The 22,098-nt window shown below is 51.4% G+C and overlaps 2 protein-coding genes across 5 annotated transcripts in view; one reads left to right on the forward strand and one right to left on the reverse strand.

The window, feature by feature from the left end:
- Nucleotides 1-16,776, reverse strand: part of LOC100123293 (transcription factor SOX-11) — a 28,873-nt gene extending 12,097 nt beyond the window's left edge. The window contains exon 1 of the mRNA XM_003427528.4: nt 15,965-16,776. Within this exon, the coding sequence (XP_003427576.1) occupies nt 15,965-16,069 (105 nt within the window). The 5' untranslated portion in view covers nt 16,070-16,776. The remainder of the gene's footprint in view (nt 1-15,964) is intronic.
- Nucleotides 1-22,098, forward strand: part of LOC100680401 — a 221,883-nt gene that overhangs the window by 100,426 nt on the left and 99,359 nt on the right. Inside the window, exon 1 of one of the 4 annotated variants that reach the window (XM_032599898.1) lies at nt 17,067-17,415. The exons of the other annotated variants lie outside the window; for them this stretch is intronic. The gene's annotated coding sequence lies outside the window, so the exon portion shown is untranslated. Of the gene's footprint in view, nt 1-17,066; nt 17,416-22,098 lie in introns of those variants that run through there. 4 annotated transcript variants of the gene reach the window in all.

The raw sequence follows: 22,098 nt of genomic DNA on the forward strand, positions 1-22,098 counted from the left end.
TCTCTCTCTCTCTCTCTCTCTCTCTCTCTAGAGCCTGGAAAAGGTTTACGGCGCACTCGAAGGACCGTCGTTAAACGGCCGAGTGAATCGGCCATTTGCTCTTGAATCTCCCGCGCCTCGTCCGCGCGCGTGCATCGCGATTGGTCACGCGTGTACGTGTACACCTCGGGAACACGGAATCGTCATTTGTCCCGGCGAACGTGAGAGAGTTTAGAATGGATCGACTATATGCCAGCACACAGGCTCACGAAAATGCAGCACACGCCCGAAAAGAACGAGGCTTAACGGCGCCTCTTCCGGCTCTCGCGTTGCCTCTTATTGCGCGAAGAAGGTCGCGCGCCCTCGTTAATTATTCCGGAGATCGATTTTTCATCGCGCGAGCAAAACAAACGGCGCGCTCATGTGTGATGTATAGTAATAACGACGAGGCGCTTCTCCGAAATCGCCGATCTCGCCTGCTGACAATGAGAAATGATATCGAAGCGAGAGAGAGGTCGAAAGAGGCGCGAAACGCTCTCTTATCGCGATTACTCCTAATGGGGGCCATTAAAGCGAGTCTGCCATACGTCGTCGTCGTCGTCGCGCGACTTCGTTAGAGCGTGATCCTTCTCCGATCATCGGATTATTCATCGCGTGCAACGAGCGAATTTTGCAAAAAAGTCGCGCGAGAAACAATATGAGCGATGCGTTTTTTACGAGCTGAATTGCATCCGATCGCGAGGCTTTTTTCCCCAACGCGATAATTGCCGCGCGATTTTTTCCGTTCGCGCGCGCACATACGATAAATCTCGAGTTTCTCAACGAGCGCGCACGGAGCGGAGAGAAAAAACAGCTGCCGAGGAGTCCGGCCGTCGATTTAGCGAGTTGCTCGCAATTTTCGCGGAAAATTGTTGATTAAGCGGGAGCGACAGAGAGCAGCGTCAGTGGAAACGAGAATCGACATGGGCGAATTAGAGGCGGACCGGTCACGGCTGCCAGCGTGCTCCGTGTAATCGCGAGAGCGAGCGAGTGAGAGAGACGCCGAGGCCTTGAATCCGTAATGGCTGATTTTTCCGCAGCGGCTTTGAATTATCCTCTCCGTCGCGCTCGAGAACATACGTGAGTGATGCACGTCTCGAGAGCGAGCGCGAGCAGTGGGGATCCCTCACTCGACTTTTTGCTCGAGCCTGATGAACCTTTCATTACTTTGCGAAACGCGCCGCCGCATTCGGAAATCGAGTCTTAAAGTCCGATCATTACCGCGGAATACGAGTGTAATTTTGATAATTCGAAAATTGAAAAATCTCCATTTTTTCCAGCAGCGCGAGAACCGAGTGATTACAGGCTATACAATGTCGTGCGCAATTACACGTGATCTCGTGGATAAACGAAAGCGGCCTCTTCCAAGTACGGCAGACCAGCATCCGAGAGATATTTCCACGCGACGCCAGCGTGTGTGTGTTACACATAGGCGCGCGCAGCACGCGACAGCCCGAGGGACTATATAGCTAAGCTGCCCACGCCTTCATTTTCGTAATGACGAAATCGCGAACCATCAATCAGCGCGTAAACGCTCCGATTACACAAACGTACTCTCTCGCCGCCGTTTTCTCGGAATCGCAGCGCCGATAATTTCGAGCTCGTCGTGATAGTCCACAGAGCGAATGTCTCCGCCTATGCTTCTGCGTAAGCGCATCTCGAACGGAGACGCAACACGTACGTCGTACACCCTCTCGGCGGCCCTTTTGAAAAGTGCACGTGGGGGTGGTCGGGTGATGCACAGTCGCGCGGGAGGGCGGAGCGTTCGACGAGCGGGATACTTTCTCCGAGTGTAGAGAATATGAGCTATTCGCCCCGACTCTACATTATGCTCGCGATCGATCGAGACTTTCCCCGGCGAGCGGCCAATCCACGCCGAGTAGTGTAAGGCTCGCGAGACCGTGCATGTACGCCCACGAGAGGAACCTCTAATTCGCATCGTCAATATACGGCGGATTGCGAATCGTTATACTTTCGAGAAACGAATGCACTGGCCTTTCATTGAGCCGCGCGCGATACGAGCGCATTACGCGCTAATGTTTCCTGCAGCCTCTTTTTCCGCGCTCGATCGGACTGTATCTCGGCGCTGCTGCTCCAGATTCGCGGAATCCAATGAAGACTGCGGCGTTATTTTTTCAAGCGCACATCACTCCATGTCATTTCGATAATTTCGCTCTGATTGATGCATTTCTTCACCGCCGCGCGGTTAGCCTTGACGCGCACGCACAGCGCGATACGTCAATTATCTAAAAGCCGCAGCGGCACTACGAAAGTTGCTTATAGATGAAATTACAGACCAGAGAGAGAGAGAGAGAGAGAGGGAGAGAGAGCTCGATTAGCTTATCGACTACCGATACTACGTGACGGAAGGGTATTCCGCTGTGTGTGCCGGAATAATAAAAGAGGGGGGCGAACAAAGGACAACGAATCGATGCTGACAGCGCGGCTAATAATCTGTCTCTCTCTCTCTCTCTCTCTCTCTCTCTCTAGAAGCGCGCACGTGCGCGGGAGTGATCGGCGGACCTTGAATAGCGCGCGCAAAAGTCATATTTCCACGAAGCGAGCCCCGAGGCAGCGCAACAACTCTCTAAACGGGCGAGTGTCAGTAGTATATAGGAGCGCGCGCACGTAGACGTGCCATTAACTTCGGTAATTTCGCGTTTTTTCTCCGCGAGCGGTAGCCGCTTCGTCGGAAACCCGTTTCTCTCTCTTTCTCTCTCTCTCTCTCTCTCTCTCTCTCTCTCTCTCTCTCTCTCTCTGTCTCGAGAAGATTCTTGATAACCTGCGCCGAGGGTGGCAGTGCATCGCAATTTCTTCGGAGATTCATCGCGCTGTTTTTTTCTCTCTCTTCTCCTCAAAAGACTCGCTTGCGCAATTATCGAATCGCGAAGGGCATCGGCGCGCATTTCTCGCCGCGGCGCGCGGAGGGATTTGCGTTGCTTATTAGACGGCGGCGGCCTATGCTAATGCCATAACAGCAGCAGCAGCAGCAGCAGCGGCGTATTATACTTTCAGATGCACAACGGTCGTTGCACGCGGCGGAGAAAGAGAGTGCGAGATCGCCTCTCACGATGTAGGTTACGGGGAGAGAAAGAGACGAGCGTTGACTCTCGTGCGCTATGCTAAGGATGTGGGTCCCCCTCTCTGCGGCGATCGATTTTTTCTCTGCTCCTCTTCGACGAAATTTCGCGCGAGAAAACAAACACGCAGCGTAAGAGAGATCTACAGGGGAGAGAGAGGCGAAACGTCGACCAAGCTTCATTAGGCGTCCGGGACGTCGACCGAAAGATTGAGCGCCCCGCAGTCGTAATGACGAGGTGTAGGCTCAGGTAGTAGCTGACTCTCTCTTGCAATCGCAATCAGCCTCGTTTGGGGATATTCCTGCGCGCCTGTAATCCGCTCTTCACTTTTTCCCCCTTTCGACGAGAGGGGGAGTGCAGGAGAAACGAGGGAGCCGTGAGTGTGCATTATTATGACGCAGCCGAGCGCAGCCGCTGTGCGGCAGGTGAACTATCCACCCTACGCGTCCCTTTAAACGAGCCCGAGCTTCCCTCGTGTTTTCAGATTAGCTCGCCTGACCGACCGGATTCCGATGGAAAGTTATCAATTACGAGATTTGACTCGCGGCGGCGTCCTCGTTAACTTTTGGAAAAGGGGTCTCGAGTTCACACGCGGAAGCAATCTGGTAGTCGAATTTTCGGAGCAAAAAGCGTCGAGGTAATTGCGGCTGCACATATCGATCATTAGGCGCGCGAGATGCGCTTCAGCGGCAGAAAAGAAACGGCGGCTTTCACGCGAGAGGATGAGGGCAGGTCTCGGCCTTCCGCGTCTCTCTCACTCCGGTATTTATGCCTCTCGCGAGGATGTTTTCTTTCGCTCACTGGCTCGTATCACCGCGACTGGAATATATCGCGCCGTCGTCGACGTAGATTAACAGCCAACGGACTGTACGGCGTCGTCGTAACGCCGCGTCTCGTGTGTGCCGGATCGTGGGAAAGGCTCACGCCTACGCGGCGGCTTTTTTCGCTTCTTCTTACATCGCCAGCCGCGCGATAATTTTCTCGACCTGTTTATATAAATCTGGGCTACCGATGATTGACACACACACACACGTATAGACACAGGCTGCTCGAGATCCTCATTTGCATCGGACTCGAGGATACGCGGAGGCATTAAAACTCGCGATCCTCTTTTATTGCGCAATGATAAATAATATTTAATGGCCGTAGCCAACGATCGCAATCTAATCTTGCTCGAAAACGTGTGTAGAAGCGACGGAGGTGTGTATTGTAAGCGCCGGGCGAGTAGGCCGTTACGTAAGCCCGGGGGACTAGCTCTCTCGGATGCTGCAGTCGTCGTCGACTGAAAAATAACTTATAGCGCTGATTCTTACTCACACACATGAGAGAGAGGGAGATAGGAATCTTTATGTTCGTTAAGCGCTTGAAAACAAGTGTACACCTAGGACTTTAATTCCCGGCGTATTTTTTGTTTCGCTGCTTCTGCGGGAGTAGACAGCGTTATTGAATTTCAATCTCGTGAATTCCAGAGATAGGCACCGCCGCTTTCGCCGATGAAAAGGATTCCGTTGAAATTCAATCGGTAATTATTACGTTTTTTCATATCGCTCGGCGAGACTTTACGATCGGCGGGCAATCAATACTTGTCGAATGTCGTTTTATTATTGCTATCCGTTCATTACCGACTCTCTCGTGCGGGCGATTATAATTCCAATTCGCTTTCGTCACTGCATATTACCGGGGCCCCGAAAGCACGACTCGAGACACACGAGCTACTATTGCAGCCGAGCAAAAAATATACAACTTTATCCTTATCCAGGCGGCGATCGCGACTACGTTCCCCGCTCGAAAACGAAAAGGCCGTAAAAAATTTTTCGATCGCGACTAATTAATTCGTAAATCAGCTCTCGCAACATAAATCCATCCGTATTACACGGAGAGAGAGAGAGGGGGGGGGGACGCGGAAACCGATAGCCGGCATCCAATTTGGACGACGACGGCAGTCGATCCCTTCGTTAGCGTAATGCCGTTCCCATAAACCTGGTCTTCCCTGCTCGGCGCGCACAGCAGTAGTGGGAGCGAGGAATATGTCGCGACCTCTCGCCTAGAGGCAACAGCAGCGAATTTCTAAAAGCGAGCCACGCTTCGGTCCCACGGTAACGATGAAATTAATGATTCGCGCAGAGCAGCAGCCGAATAAGCGCGACTTGCAGTAGCGGATCACGACTCGGAGACAATCCTCTTCTCGAGCTAAAGAACGAATATGGGCCCGGCACGACTGCGTACAATCGCAATTTGTTTTCTTGAGTAATTATTGAGCTGCTCGTTGAATCAAAAGCAGCCAAGCACATGTCGCGGCGGCAGCGAGTCTTCGCGAGACGATCGATAGTATCCCCCGCGCGAGCAGAAAGCCTCTTTCCTCATCCTCTCCGCACGGCGGCAGCGGTGACAGGAGACTTTTGCCTCTGCGCCCGCGATAAATTATGCATACACACACACGGTAGTGCTGCGCGCGCGCCCATATAGAGTCGTAGTCGTTTCGGCGCGCGGAATCTATCCCACGGCGCCGTATATAATATTTAACAGCGCCGTGGTGGCGATAAGTCTCTCTCGCTCTTTCTCTCGCACACCTATACACGTTAGACATACGAGGAGGCTTATCTCTCCCAGGAAACGCAGGCGTGCGTCGAATTCGATCCCCGATGATTTCTGCCAGTCGCTGCTTCTGCTGCTGTCGGCACTTCCTACCAGTCTATATTTAACTGTGCAATAATTATTAGCGCGTGGTGTACGTCTGTATATGCATAGACGTGCGCAGATATCTCGGGGCGATTTATAAACGTTTTCTTTCACTCGTGATTTACGCTCGTTTCCTCGTAGTCGCGCCTTTTTTGATCGACTGTTAATCGCTTTAATTCACTCTCTCTCTCTCTCTCTCTCGCGAGAGAGACAGGGAGAGCCGATACGTGCACGCTCATTTGCATTCGTTATCGCCGTTACGCGCCACGTGTGCGTTGATGGAAAGTGTGGGAAATTCGAGGAGATAAAATCTGCGCAGTGAAATCAGAGCTTTGCGAAACCGTGCGAGCGTTTTATTCACGATTAATCATCCGAAATCGAAATTCAATTTACCCGCGAAAAAAGCAGCGGCAGACGGGATGAGCAGCAGCAGCAGTCTCCGATTAACTCGATTTGCATGCGCGAGAGAGACGAAGACACGGCGGACCATTCTATGTAAATAGTTCGACGCTTCGGCTAATGCGATGTACACGCAAGATTCTGCGCGACCCGCTCGCTCGAGAGTAGGTGCAAAATGCGCGCGAGAGACGGAGATAGAGGGAGAAAGTCATCGATTCTCGGATGCCGATATCGCAGGAGGTGCGGTGGCTTCTTTCATCCACCGCGCTTCGCAATTTAAATTCGCAACGCGATGTTTGTTTTAAATTAGAGACTCTCTCTCTCTCTCTCTCTCTCTCTCTCTCTCTCTCTCTCTCTCTCTCTCTCTATTTACCCGAGGATTTGCATTCTAATTGAGGGATAAATTATTTTCTCTGCGAAAAACGATGAGCGCACGGCGCAACGGGTGTATGCGTACACGAGGCGACGGCAAAAAGAAGCCGAGCCGACGAGGAAGAAGGAGAAGAAGCAGCGGCGACGAGAGAAAAAAGGGCCAATCGAACGCGCGAGAGCGTAATCAAGGACGGCGTTACACATACCGCGACGCAGCAGCGGCGTATGCGAAACAGGCATGTCCGGTGCGTGTCTCCTTCCCTCTCTCCGTGGGGACTGGCTGTGTCGGTCGGTCAGCTGGTCGCCATATACTCGCGCACTCGGTCAGGATGTCGGGACGAGCGGATAACCGGCTCTCTGTATGCGTACCCCCGACTCATACGCGCGGCGCATAGGAGGTGGCAAGGGCGCGATCGGTGACACTTTGCCGTATGCTAATTTCCCCGTGTGGTTATGCGCGCGCCTGGGCAGACTGGTTATTCGAGACGCGATAATAACTTTCCCGCAACACTACGACAAAGTTCGGCTGGTATTATTCGTAAAGCGAGACGTTCCGAGAAGCTGCCACTTGGCAACGACGAAACTCGAGAGGCACGGAGCCAAGCTCCGATCGAATATAAAAGTGTCGATGCGCGCGGCTGCCATTTACGCTCGAGTCGTGTCATACGCGTGCAGTCGATACACATCGCGAGAGAGAAAATAGCGAACGATACGCGCAGTCAGCATAAATCTTCCGCCGCGAGAGACTGACGCGGCGTACGGGCAAAGTGAATTATATCGATGAAAGGCGAGGGATTCGGCGCGTATGTAAAGTGTGTGTAGCTCCATTGTGCGCTAGAGCCAGATTTCGACCTTCTGATCTACGTCCGCGTTATGCTGCCCTTCCAGATTACGATCTACCTCCGCGATGAAATTTTCCTATAGTGCCTAGTGGACCGGCTTCTTTTTTTCTCCACGACGTTATTAATGATCCTCATTGTACGCCGGCGCATCGATTGAGTTATGCAAAGCGCTAATAAACGACACACATACCCCACCGCTCCTCTGCATCCCGACGCGAGCTTCCGGCTCTCGCGGAGAGCAGTATCTGCCTCTAGAATCGAGGCGGAAAATTTCGCGATGAGGCCGCGCGCACATGATGTCATACTCCGGCTATATATCCCGGCGGCCGCGGCGATCTACGCGAATAAATAATCGGTATCGGCACGCGGCAGCGCGACTCGCCGCGTGGATTGCGCAAACGCGCGCGATAAGCATCTTGCCGTAACGCGGGCGCAACGGTATTACAAAAGTGACAGTGTACTGCTGGCCGCGCGGCGGCGGCGTTTTCACTCGCCGCTCGCGAAAGCAGCCCAGAGTTATTATTGTGGAAATCGGCGTGTATAAGTACCCGATATGGCCGACCGATCGCTGTACTTTTCGGAAGAAACGCTCGGGCCTCGATATATAATGCCGCGTGTTTGCTCTCGCGGCAGAGTACGTGTTCTACATGCAATGCGCGAGTGAGAAAACGATCGTTATCGGCTCTCTAAAAACAATCGCATAATGGAGCTCCCACGCAATTTGACGCTTTCGAAAAGCTGTAGCACAATGGCGTCCCCTTAAAATTCTAATCGAACGAGTCCGATTCGGAAAACACGTCGCGGGGGGAAAAATAATAACACGTCGTCTCTCTCTCTCTCTCTCCTTCTCGAATTATCATATAATGGCCGCGGCGCAGCAGCTGCACACGCGTCGGCGCAAATGATATGTAAAGTTATGTCACGAAAATGCCGAAGATCGGGAAAAATGCATAATGGAGCGCGAGGAAAGGAAGCCGAGGGGCTTTCACGTGATGCAGTTGCAGCCGAGCTCACGTGTCGCCTAGTCGTCTCTCTGTCTGCGGCGAGCGCGGAAGGCTTTACGTAAAACCGGCAGCCACGCGTCGCGACTTTTTTCCCTCTGCTGCTGCTGCTCTCCGTCTATACGTGCACGCGCGATTACGAATCGCTATCCAGCGGCGGGGATTGGTTATTTTCGCGAGTGTGTGTGAGCGCGCGTGATTGACTGCTTGGACTCTCTTTCGAGAAAGCGCAATCCAGTTCAGCAATATGACATAATAGGCCGGCGGAGAAAACTAATTTTACTCGCGCGGCGCGGAGAGTGCATACGTGCTTATCGGCCCCCGAGTCAAAAAATAAACGCCGCGCGATAAACATAATTCCAGGCAAAACGAACGGGATTATACCGATCGAGCGCGCTGACGCAAGCCGGATTACGTTCTCGTGTCCTCGAACTTGGCTAAATTGACCGCTCGCGCCCGCTGTGCTGCTTCTTATCAGATTTATCCGCTACCGCTGCACTTATATTCTCTGCACGGAGATTATGCCGCGCGAGGGAGATTGACGGCAGCTCTAAAAAGCCGTACATTGTAAAAGATACACATCCGGCGGCATTAATAACAACAACCGCCAGCGAGCGAGAGGATGAATTAACATATCGTAAAACAAGGCGCATTAGTGCTCGCCGCGGTGGGAGGATTATCTCTTAAAAGCCTTGTTAATGCCGAAATCGTAAAACCGAGAATTTCGCGTCGTATTAACGGCGTGTCGGCGTGAGCTACATGCCGTATCGGGAGAAGTTAAAAAGTAGTTGACGCGCAGCTAAAAGCAATGGAAAACGGCGCGAAATCGGATGCGGAAGGTCCATTAGCGCTCTCGGCGGCGGCGGTGGGTGACTTATCGGTCAAAAAGTTATTTTCGTCCGGCCAACTCTCCGTTGCTGCGCGCTCTGCAAACTAAGCGAAACTTTCGCCGATACTAAACGGCTGTATCGTTAGCCGCCGATCGACTTTTCGGCTAATCGAGCGAGGAACTTGGATGGGCTTGGCGTGCGTGCCTATGCGGAAAGAGCCGATTCTAAAGTGCAGCGTCGTCGTCGATGACACTCGACGAGTCCTTGGCTCTCCTTACGTCGACCCGTGTAATCGCAGGCCGGCCTCTTATCCGGGCCGATCTTATCTCGCTGACATTGTAAGCGCTTGCAGCGAGGCCGATGATCTCGCGGGGGATTTAAAAGAAGAGCAAAAAAGAGGTGGAAAGAATATTGCGGGCATTATCGGACGCTGATAATCGAGCGTCGACTTGTTTGTTCCTCCTCGTAAGCTGCAGTTTCGCCAGGGAAGGACTGACGCGCACGTCTCGTTCCAGGGGTAAACAGCAATTAATTTAAAAGATACGCGTATGAATTGCAATATTTGATATTGCGCGCCGCTGATTGAGTTTCGCTGTAACAGATAAAGCGTTACGAGATATCTTTCGAAATCGCCGCGTTTTTTTCTCTCACGCGAGATCATTAATTACCGCCGTCGCACTAATGAATTACAAGATTCGACAAAACCAACAAGTGACGCGCGCGATCCGGCAAGCGGAGGCAGAAAAAAGAGGAGAGAAAAAAAGAGACGAGGGCTCTCAATGGCTTCTTTGTGATGTTTACATGCGCGCATACATGAGTCATCGCTCGCGGCGTAAAAACCGCGTGGAATATCGAAAGCGGCAATAGGATTAAATGCAAAACTGCACCGGCGAGATTTTTCCCCTCCGCTATACAACACGCACACACACGCACGCGCGCGCGTATACACGTATCGCGCACACAGAGGCGTGATCTTTTTACAGCGCGTTCCGCGCGGAGAGAAACTGTTTATAATGGTCTTTTATATTCAAAGTAAAACCTCGTTCTCTCAGCGTTCCCGTTCCGGGCCGTAAATCGCGGCGACGCTGAGCCGCAAAATATAAATTAATTTCCCGTGTGTGAGTGTTTTCTGCACTCGCCCGTGTGTGCCTGTGTAAGAAGGAGAGAGAGAGAGAGAGAGAGTGCGAACGAGCGCGATTAGCTCACGCACGCGCAATAACGGCTAAGTGACTCGCGCGCGCTGCAGAAGAGTGAGAGAGACGGAAAATTGGTGAAAAAAACCTCGTTTCACCGTTCACACCGGCTCCCGCTGATGGCCGATTGTTGCTGTTACACTTTTTTTCTCTCCCTTCCTGCGCGAATGGGTTCATCCTTGTTGATGGAAAAGCGAGAGAGAAAAAAATGATCGCGCGACCAATTGCGTAAGCCTAATTCCGAATCAGATTAGCCGCTCGCGCGCGCTCGTCCATTTGGATGCAAATGCAATGGCTTTATTTGAGAAAAAAGTGCGTGTGCGCTGCAGCGCGCTCTGAATCGATTATTTCCATTCGGTCGCGGCGCAGCGACGACGCGAGGAGAGAGAGAGAGAGAGAGAGAGAGAGAGAGAGAGAGAGAGAGAGAGAGAGAGAGAGAGAGAGAGAATAATTAGATTACCGCAGATGTATATCCTCCGTATAACGAACTTTTTTCCGCCGATCCTTTCAAATGTAAATATAGGTTACAAAATATATTTTCAGGGCAGCGCGGATATGTGTACGTATGCAAAGCGAAATAATTATAGCCCGACGAGAGCCGTTTACGAAACCTCCTGTCGCAAGCGCGAATCCTTCACGCGCATTAATTAATAATTAATCGAGGAACGAAACGAAAAGTTTGAAATATCGACGCAGCAGGCGCGACAGTGCGGCGTGTGTACGATAGAAAATCCGAGTGTGCAAAAGTTGGCTTACGCACGAGTGCGAGTTACGGCATTGTATTCCACGGCTGATTGTTGCGGCACGCGGTTACCGCCGCGAGAGAGTCGGTATAAGCGTGTGTGTGTGTGTGTGTGTGCCTCTCAGCTGCAACAATTACCGAGTCGTTTTCCACGTGTTGCAACTACTCGCTGCTACCGCCGTTTCACCCGCCGCTTTTTGCTCACTGCCGAAGTACAAGCGTTATTGCTAATGCACCGAGAGATAAGCTCGGCCAATTTATTCCGAGGAAAATCAATATTCGCGAGAGAAAAGAGAAGATCCGAGCAGCATTACACACACGACTAGGCCATTAAAGCTGACCGCAGCGACGGCTCGATAAAAATCATTATGCAGCAGTGCTCTCGCTCGATGATTGACGCATAATGCGAGCGAACGCCTCTCAATGAAACCATTAGAAGACGCTCGTGTTTCGAGCTCGCGCTGCAGACGATCGTTGACCACGACGCTTTTTTTCTCTCGCCTTCAAAGTCTCCCGGCCGCGCTCGAAAATTTTTCATCGGGCGTAAAAATCGAAGCTTCTCACGGGAGAGACTGTCGCAGTCGTCTTTAACGTCGCTGCAGTGTGTGTCTATTAGAGGGGAGAGAGAGAGAGAGGCGCGTGCAGGCCGTCAAGGCTGCAGGTAATCGAGGTAATTTGATGGGATTGTAGCTATCGCGAGGAGGAAGGAAGACCGTGAGCCGTCGAGGGGGAGAGTAGCAGAAAAAAGCTGGATAAGAAACCTGAATGGACAGGTTGAGCGAGCAAGCGAGCGAGCGAGAGTGGAAGAAATTGGCAGGGACCAAAGCAGTCTCCGCTGCGCGGAATAGGAGAGAGACTGGACCTCTCCACCTCCAATTTGGTCGGCGAGATTAAACCCGCGAGAAAAAGAAATTGGAATCGAGACGAAAATTACGGATCCCGACGTATCGTAAACTTCTCTCTTTTCACTCGGACTCCGATCTTCTCCGCGCAGCCTCTTCCGAGTGCCTGTGACCCCGCTGCTGCTGCTTCTTCTTTTCCTTGCTATTTGGGAACTATACTCCGCCGATGTGGCCGGGAAAATTCGTAAATCAATCACTGACCCACAAACCCGCCGTAATCGATCCGGGACTTTTTTACGTCCCAGCGCTAATTTCTTACGCGCGATGCATATATTCATAAAATATTAAATTGAAGGTTAAAGCCACGGCGGCGGCGGCGGTGGCACGTACGGAGCGTGCGCGCCATAAATTCAAGGAAATTTAGCTTCCCGCGCGATAATTCAAAAAAAGCGTCGTAAAACGCTTGCCCAACTCCGCCAAATTACAGCCTGTACATTATATCCACACGAAACAAAAACGGATCCGCGGATAACGAGTTTCCAAGTAGTTTCGAGATTTCGATTCTCTTTTTCTCTCCGGAGCTCGGGCTTCTCTCAATTGACTTCTCTGCAGTGAAAATTTAACGGGTGCTCCCGCGATATATTTTTATTAAAGACCGACTCTCGAGAGGAGAGTTTTCAAAGCCGCGGCGAAAAGGGGGCAGTTTCCCCGGAGGCGATAAAAAATACATGACCTCCGGCGTCGGCAACACACAGCCCGATGGTATGTATACCTGCGCCGCGCGCGCAGACCGATCTCTACAATTTCGAGGCCGGACCATTAAAATCCAGAGGGATAATTGGTGCTCGGCTCCCTCTCTCTCTCTTTTCTTCGACTCGCGCGCGACTTTGCCCACACAAAAATGACGACCGACGAGTTTTAGGCCGAGCAATAATTATACGGCTCCCGCTGATAAACGCGCGCGATATTGCGTTTCACCCTCCGTGGAATTTAGTTTTTCCCCGTCGCGACTCGTCGGCGCACCAGTCGCACTTTGCATTATTTACCTCGCGCCTCGTACGTTCAAGGAGAAAGAGAAACAAACAGACATTCAAAAAGAAGAGGATTTCGGAATTTAATTACTACGTGCGTTCGAGATGAAGAATCTCCGAGGCAGAGCGGGAATACGAAATCCACGCCTCTCTCGAAATTTTCGAGAGACTCGAAAAGTTTTTCTCAATAGTGCAACCTTGAAAGCGGCGTCACGCATCGAATGCCAAGAGGCTCTCCACGCGAGCGGTGCATTTTGATGAGGTGCTTTTTTCTACTCTACTCGCTCCTTGATTGATGAGATTTTCCCATCCGCTCTCTCACTCGGAGAATTGATTGTTTATACATCATCGGGAGAGCGCGGGCGAGATGCAAATGCCCCCGTGACCCCGAGACACGTAAACAAACGGCCGACTGTGTCGAGCGTCTTTTTCCGTAAAAAACTCGCGCAATGTCACACGTGCGACGTTCCGGAAAAGCCGATCTCGTTCGAGGAATATCAGCAGCGGGTAACGGTGTCAAGATCAAATAAACCGAGCAAGGGAGCCGACGGTTTATTTTGCGATAAACAAAGTAACAGTTTCGCGGTATAGCGAGCTGAAGCAACATATCTCCAATCTCTCATATCTCTCGCAGCGGCTTGAAAAAGCATCGCGTTACGCCGCGCGCGTACACACGTAAAGTTTCGAGCATCAGCAGCAGCAGCAGAGAGCCAAAGGATCCCGTGACAGAAATTTTTAATTCCCCCAGTACGCGTACGCAGCGACTAGGATTGTCATTCCGAGTGGCAGCGAGTTGATTGCGTGTAGTATGTATCAATTGGCCGAGAGAGCTTATTTTTCATTTAAATGCGCTCGCGTCGCCGATAAGACTCGCGCGATCATTGTTGACGTTGTATAAAACGCAGTTCGACCGAGAGAGAACCTCTCGGGGCGCAATTTTTCGGCTTTTCGAGCACCGGATTTCAAGTCGATAAACCGTTGAAAATTAGTTCTCGGAACACTCGGGGATACGGACGAACGAGTGGCTAAAGTGGCCGTTTTTCATTGAGTCGCTTCTTCTCTCGTTGCCGCTGCGAGCGCGAAAAAAAATTGGGTCGGCCCCGTCGTAAAAAGCGGAGAAAAAAAACATTCGCCGGAACCTGGCGCATATGCGAATAACGACACAGAGAGAGAGAGAGAGAGAGAGAGAGAGAGAGAGAGAGAGAGAACGATAAATAAAAAGCGAGATAGACTAGACGCACGGGACTTTCCGGAGGTGCGGCTCCGTTTCAAAAACCTCCTCATCTCCGCAGGCTGTGCTTTTTTAAAACGACTACTACGAGTATAATCGCTCGAGCGTGCGAGGAAAAAAGCGTCGCCCTTCGCCCGACTCCGCGGTTTGTTTACATACGCCGCCACCGAAAGTTTTCTAACGCGTGTTTTCGTCGAGAAAGATGATGGCAGAGGAGGAGAGTGTCGTCTTTGAAGTCGGCAACGCGGGTAAATAGCGGCCGTGAAAACAAAAACGTAACGTCAATCGCGGAGTAGAGTCGCTCTCCTCCGTATACATTTTACGGCGCCTGCGCGTGCATCCGCGCACCGAGTTTTCTACTCGACGCTGTGTTTTCGTTCACCAATACACTGCTCGCGATCCGAGCTAGTCAATCGCGACCTTCGCTGCGCGAAAATGACAGCAGAGATAGCGCGATGGCTATTATTTATAACTCTGAAGATATTTGCGTCGGAGAGTCTGGACTTGCGTTGTAAAAATATTTGTCTTCTATATCGCTCGGAGAAGTGTCAGAGTCACGGCGAGAACGTTTTTCGCAATCAATTTCCCCGACACTCGAGCCGTCGTATTTTCTCTTGAAAAAAGAGTCCACCGCAGTGGCGATAAGCCGCAGCTCGCGGTAAAAATTTCAGCACGCTCGGTGGATGCATAATTGAGCGCTCTCTCGCGATTAGCAGCCACCGCCGGGGCGCTGTTTTCAAGAGCGTCGAATGTCAAAAGCTGGAATCATCGCGCCGACTCCCGTGACGTCCGCGAGCGAAGATACGGCGACTTTAAAAACCTCTCGCCGCTGCAAGTTGCCAAGTCCGATCGGCTCTCTGGCCGTCGGCCTGCAGCGCGAGAGCGCTCGCGTATTCGTTCGAGCAGTGCGGCTTTAAGAGAGACGAGGACGACTTGAAGCGCAGCACGATGCACTCGCGAATTTTTTCGCGACTCTGCGGCGAGCCTTTTCTCACGGCTCTTCGCACTTTGCGGTGTGGCACTTTTCTGCACTTTGTCGTTTTTCCCCGTGTACACACCGAGAGCGCGTCTGTTTGCGCGAGAGGACGGGCTCGCCTCGACTTTCCTAATTGCCGGTGCTTAGAGTCGCCGGATCGCAGCCGAGGTTTTACCACTTTTCCGCGATAACGTCCATCGCGCGTGAAACTTGAACGGTCGTATTTTTTCCGCAACTTTTCTCACGCGAGAGACGCTCGCGTGCGTTGCGCTATGCAAATCGCGGCTCTGGAAAAAAATTAATCTACACACTTTTGCTGCGGTCTGCCGGCAAAAACGACGCCTCGTTCTGGCTGATTTTTCTCGCGGCGAGAAAAAGCCAGTCCTCCCTCAGTGTCAAGATCACGCGCGGGGCGAAAAAAGTTTTCCTCTCAGCTCGTGTCGCGAGACGCGAGCGCACTTGGCAGTGGTCGTCAGGGCCGCGCGAAAAAAGTCGCGTCAACGGCCGCGTGCAACGAACCGGGAAGAGGCTACGTACGAAAATTCTCGCGACCTTCAACCGCCTGCGCCGCGCTGAATAATAGTGGTCGTCCCCTTGAACTTGGCACGGTCGTCGGCCGCCGCCGTCGCCGCCGCCGCCGCGATTTTCGCGACTCGAGAGCGAGGAGAAGCGGCAGCGGAGAAAAAAGCGAGGAGTGTTTGTGCGCGCGGGTGTGTAAAGTACGTTACCTGTGTGGCATCGGAGTAGGGCGTCGATGAGTTCTTGTCGACGAGCAGCGAGCCGAACAGTGGAATGCCCGAGCTCGAGGGGCTGTCTTGCTGTTGTGGCACCATTTTGCGAGCCGTTGATGTGCTCTTAAAGTGGCGCGAACTCCCGTGGTCACTTCACTTTTGACCGATTTATGTATCACCACACTCGCGATTATGCTCTATCTTCCTTCTTCACGAGAGACGGGGAGGCGCCGCGCTGCGCGGTCTACTTTCGCTTTCTCTGTTTACGTTCTGTCCGTCCACCTCTCTCGCACTCTCTCTTTTTCTACTGTTTATGGAGTGGCTGCATGCGCACACTCCTAACGAAAAATGTCTCGGCGTGCTTTTTTTCCGACGAGCGGCCAGTGGCGGTCGTGGAAGCAGAATAAGAAAATGTTCACAACGGGGGAAGCTCCTCCGTGACGATATCGCTCGGTGCTGCGGTTTTCACGTGCGCGCGACGGACACAGCTCGGATCAGCTGCGCGACGAAAACACCGGCTTCTCTCTATCAGAGACTGCGGCTTATACTCTGATGCTGCTGCGGTTTGGAATCACGTCGACTACGCGCTGTCATTATCACCGATGCACCACTCAACTGGACTAAGGTACTGCTGCGAACTTGCCTGAGTATATCTCTCTACTGTGTACAGTATGCGTGGACTTATACTCCGGTCGCGGCGGCAGAGAACGAAGCTCGGGGAAAGACGGTGCTCGTTCGACGAGCGCTCGTGGGCTACTGACTCGCGCGGCCTACGAGAGCGCTAACTATACCGGGGACTGAGCTGCGACTAGCGGCGGCGGCGCATCAGCTGGTGTGCTGCGCGCAGCGCTCGGCCCCCACCACGGCCAGGACTCGCCGCCGTTGCCGCTGCCGGCTGGTGGGGGCGCACACGAGGGTGACTCCGACTGTATGCACACGCACACATGTGCTCACACACGTGCACGCAGCGTACGCGGCCAATCGCTGGGGCGCGCTTCGTGCACGGATACGCGACGGGTGAGTTGTGTGCTCGCGCTGCCGCCGCTGGACCCCCTCCTACTTTTTTGAGCTCCGTGCCTCACTCGGCTTTCGTCCCTTCGACGAGACGGAGCTCGAGCTCCGCTGCTCCTCCTTGAGTTCGGTGTGTTGTGTTTTATGACCGATCGGCGTAGATGTATAAACCGAGTTTACGACTCGCGGGGAAAATTATGTGCGGAGGAAATCGCGCTCGGGCTGCGCTCTTTTTTTCGAATTTTATTGCTGCTTTTGGGCGTTTTTGGAGCGGCTTTTTTTTTCGTCGCCACGCACGGGAGAACGTGAGAAGATCGATTTTTACACTCGGGACGTACTTTTATTATTTCGGTATAAAAGTGCGCAACGTTATTGTTGCTTTACGCGTAACGATATGTGTTTTCGCAGGCTGTGCGGCAGACTATTACTATGTGACGGTAATTTTTCCTCGTTTGTTTAACCGCGGATGTTATTTTTTGTCATAGGGACTCGTTACGACGACGATGCGCATCGTACTTATATTTAACGTTTCAATCTAGCCGCGCGCTGTTGCGTGTGCTGGTTGCACTTGCATTTGAGGAAAGAAAAACATCTCGTTGAAATAAATTTCAATTTACTTGGCAAACGCTGCTCGATTACTTCATCTCGTGCGCGCGCATAAAAATTAAAATATCAACTGTATTTTACGCTCGCTTTTCCTTCTCGTGTGCAAATTTACAGAAAATTCACGAGCGTTCGTTTCGATTTTCAAAGCTGGATATTTTTAATAAGCAACGAGCTCTCTCGGAGCAAATTCGAAATGACGTAAAGACAAAATTCGAGCCAGGAACGCCTGGCACATCGGCGCTGACGTAATCGTTGGAAAATAAGTTTAATCAATGTTAATACCCCGCCTCGTTAATCCAATTATGCAGTTAAATTTTTTTCGATTTTGAATTGTTAACTGGCCTGTTTTTGCAAGACGCGGACACTGTAATCTACATTCCGCGAATTCATAAAACAGTTCTCTCTCGAGAAATCATAAAACTAAGCAGACTCGAAGAGAGAGAGAGAGAGAGAGAGAGAGAGAGAGAGAGAGAGAGAAGGAGAGAGAGAGGGAGGGAGATACAGCAATATTTATTACGCGCACGCAGCTCTCCTCGGCGATTTACGAGGCGAGCCGTAGTTTATTGTAATGTAATTAAGACAACTCGGCGAGTGCATCTAAAATAAACCGCAGGCGTAATTAGGCACGATGAATCCGAAATTTGGAAAGCGATTCACTATGACTAAGTAGCGTGCGAGAAGAAAAATCGCCAAGTGTCGCGCGAGAGAACACGCCGCTAATTTTAACGATTTCCTAGTTTTCTACCAAGGCGAAGGTCTCGGCTGTTCTCTCTCTACTCCTCCTCCCGTGCGTGTGCGTGTGCGTGCAGCGGCGGTTTGATGCTCGCGTCAGATCTCTATCTCTCCCCCATTCTCTCGCTCTTCGTCTACGCGCTCCACCACTACACGCGTGCTTTTCTTGGCTGCGCTAAACGCCGTGCGTCAGAATACACCGAATACACACGCGCCGCGATCATCGCGCACACCTACACCACAGCTACACGGCCTCGAGGCTCTGCTGTACCGAAAGAGAGGAGATGTATAGCTACACCTTGTACGTACACTCGTGCGCGCGAATCGTAGGGCTGCGGGGGGGGGGGGGGGGATCGCTCGTGAATTTCGCGATCTCGGAAAGAGCGGCGCGTGCCGGCGGGGCTCCGTGCAACGCACCTTGAATTCGTAAGATGCCGTGCAGGCTCGGGGATGGAGTAGGATGTGGAGCCGACTTTGTTGCGCTGCTTCATTTTCGAAACGATTATATTTTTGCGCGCTCCGAAAAATCAATCACGCTGACCTCTAATTGACAAAACAAATAAACCAATATCGCGGCGAAGGTCACCTCCGTGTGCCGGCGACGATAATCATCGCGGGCGTCCAAAAATAGAGCTGGAGTATCCTCGCAGCGGCAGCGGACGAGTCTCTACCTGCGAAGATCAAAGTACAGGAGTTTCATCATCGCTTTACGTGTATATACGGGCATATACGAGTGCATGCGCGCGCCGCTCTCAATGACGGACACTTCCTCAAAGTCATCGACACGTCACGCCGCAGCTTCGCGAGCGGCGAAGCCATTGACGAGGCCCGATATCGCCTGCGTGTGCGCACGTGTTGCCGAGGTCCGCTCGCGATTCGCATGCAGTGCTATAATGGCAGTCGGATGCAGGAAATGCTCTTGATCGAAGGGGGAAAATTTTCGTTTTGATTGAAAATACTCCACGATGCTTTATTTACGCGCCGACACACGCGTGAGAGGAGCCGGCTATTATTGAACATCAATGCGTTTTCGTGCTAGCCTCAGCGTTCAAGGACTTTTCGCGCGCCATTGATGTGCGGCCGTAACGATTTCCTCAATAACTTGTAATGATTATATTATAGAATTCAATAAGTCAACCTCTGCGGCGAACATCATTATTCCGAGTTTAATGTAGATAAGCGAGGATAAGTTAATAACTTTTGCGCGCTACAACAATATTGATTCACTCCTCGGGACTACTATCGTGTCTCCTTTATGCGTAATGCCACGTGTCGGATTACTAATAACGGGAAGTAATAATCTTGAATTTATCTATACCTGCGACGCGCTCGACACGACAATACAAGCTAATCAATTGAAAAATATTATTATAGGCCGCTCGCGAAAGTTCCAGAATTGCGCGCGGCTAATCTCGATAATGCGTTTCGCGGTATGAAATAATAGGCAGCCTTTTGAGAAAACGAGCCCAAGTGTACTATACGTGTTTTATTCACGCATTCGAGCATTCCACGCTGTAGACTCTTCTACTTTATCCATGTAAACTCTGCGGGCAAACTTCACGTGACTTCCAAGAAGTTACACATCTTGACTCCGCGCGAGCGCGCTGTATAGAAGTCATACTTCGTGTCTCTTCTTATGTTCTTTTTACATGATACTCCTGTTGCCCGGTGTACTTTATTCTCTTCCGCTGCGCGCTCGCATGCACGCCAGGTACAATGCAGCCGCCGCGGCGGCGTATATTCTTTCACTTGTATATATATATATATATATATATTAAAACCGGTGCGCGGGCTCTGTACACCCTGCGTAAACATTCCCTATAAACTCGATACAAACTTCTCGCATGAGCGGGTGAATTTAATAACGGCAGGTGCGCCCACTTCTGCGCACAGTTATATTGAATAAATAATGCCGCACTTGTTTGTTAATTACTGTGCGCCATGATAAACAATACGCGCCGATGCTGTTCGATCACTTTGTGTAATCGGATCGATATTTTTTTCGAATACTCCGATTCAACAATTAACTCGGCGAATTAATAAATCAGGCAAGAGCTATCTGCAGGCCTTTCAAGGTAGAGTTTTTTCAGCCTCATATATATACGTGGGTCGAGGGGTGACTTACCCTATAAGGGGTTCAGATGCCTATCCACTGAAATACAGAGACGATACAGTTCCCAATTTTTTCACGCGCTTTTTTCTTCTAAATACTGCCGTAACATTGACGGCAAAAAACGCGGAGAGTGCTTTAAACGATTTCAATCGTTATAAATTAATTTTTTTTCGCCAAATTTCCTCATTGTCCGCTACCTGTCCCCGCTCATGAGATAGAAATTAGAGCTTTCTGCGCAGCGTACTCTTCACAATTTATTGCTATCGCTCGGATCGCCCTTTTTTGTTTATATAAAATAGGATCGTCGTCGCGTATAGCAGTTGGAAAATAGAGCGACGATATTTACGCGATCAGTTTTCTCACCACTTTTTTTCCACCCGAAATAAGAGCCGCGCGCTATCTCGCGAGAGCGATCGGCTCTGGAACTTCGTTTGGACCTATACGTGAGTCCGACAATAGCGAGTCGGGCTGTGTGTTTTTTTTTTCTTTTTTAACAAACGTCATGCCCGCTCCGCGCAGGCACGGGCGGATCTCGTTTTACGATTTTCGGAACTCTCGGCTTATGCAACAGTCACACTCTTTCGCAGCCGACTGCAGTACGCGCGGCATACACGTTGCAAATGCGATTGTCGACAAGCCAACTTTTACGAGGACAGATGCGTGGCAGCGGAGCTCTACCCCACGGCCTGTCAGTCTCTCTTTTTCCGACTCTTTATGAAATGAAACGAGAGAGAGGGAGAGAGAGTGAGCGTAAATCTCCCGAACGTCGTAAGGATTAGTTTTCCCAGGTATCAGATAGTAAACGTCAAGATCCGAGTCGTAAAAAGTAGACGCGCGTGCGCGGCTGTTTACACGCGCTGGAGTGAGAGGAAGCAGTGACTTTATACCGCAGCTGCTCATTGTGCATCTCTCGCGAACTGCATGTGCATCGGGTAAAGTTGGCGAAAAAAGCGACGAGGGAGGAAGGACGGTGCGCACGGAAGCTCGGGCCGCCTTTGAGAATTATGTCCGCGCTGCGTAATGGGGGGTGCGAGAGCTCTTATGCGCGCGCGTATACGGCTTTGACCGGCGCGAGGGTGATTTTATGGCATTTTCCGGAAAATGTCCACGACTGCGAGTGGAATTCGAGAAGCTTGGCTTTGACTCGCTCGGCTCTATACTCTGTCACAGTATTTTGAGTTCTGACTCTCTCTCTCTCTCTCTCTCTCTCTCTCTCTCTCTCTCTCTCTCTCTCGGCTGCTTTTTTATAGGTACACGAGTGCCGAGCTATATTTCACCGCGAACAACTCGAATGACTACGGGATGCCGATATGATCCAAACGTTTGCTACTCGTTAACAGCGAGTTGCATTTTTAACGCGACTCGACGAGCGCTGCGCTATACGCAAGGGAATTCGTAAAGCTGGCGAAAAAAGCGATGCAAGGGGAGGGGAGCGCGCGCGGGGAGTCGCTGCAGCAGCAACGTTTCGAGAGCAGTGCGCTGCTGCATAATGGAAGCTTTTCACATTAAAGGGCTTTGACGAGTTTCGGGGTGATTTTATGGCTTTTCCGGAAATTGGCTTCGTGGGATTCGAGGAATCTCGGCCGAGCTGTACACAGTATCGCGTTATATGAGAAACGTTGGTATTCGTCGCTCGGCAAACAGTAGTGCAAAACGATGCACAGGAGCG

The sequence above is a fragment of the Nasonia vitripennis genome, chromosome 4 (genome assembly GCF_009193385.2).
Source record: "Nasonia vitripennis strain AsymCx chromosome 4, Nvit_psr_1.1, whole genome shotgun sequence".
Taxonomy (NCBI): Eukaryota; Metazoa; Arthropoda; class Insecta; order Hymenoptera; family Pteromalidae; genus Nasonia; species Nasonia vitripennis.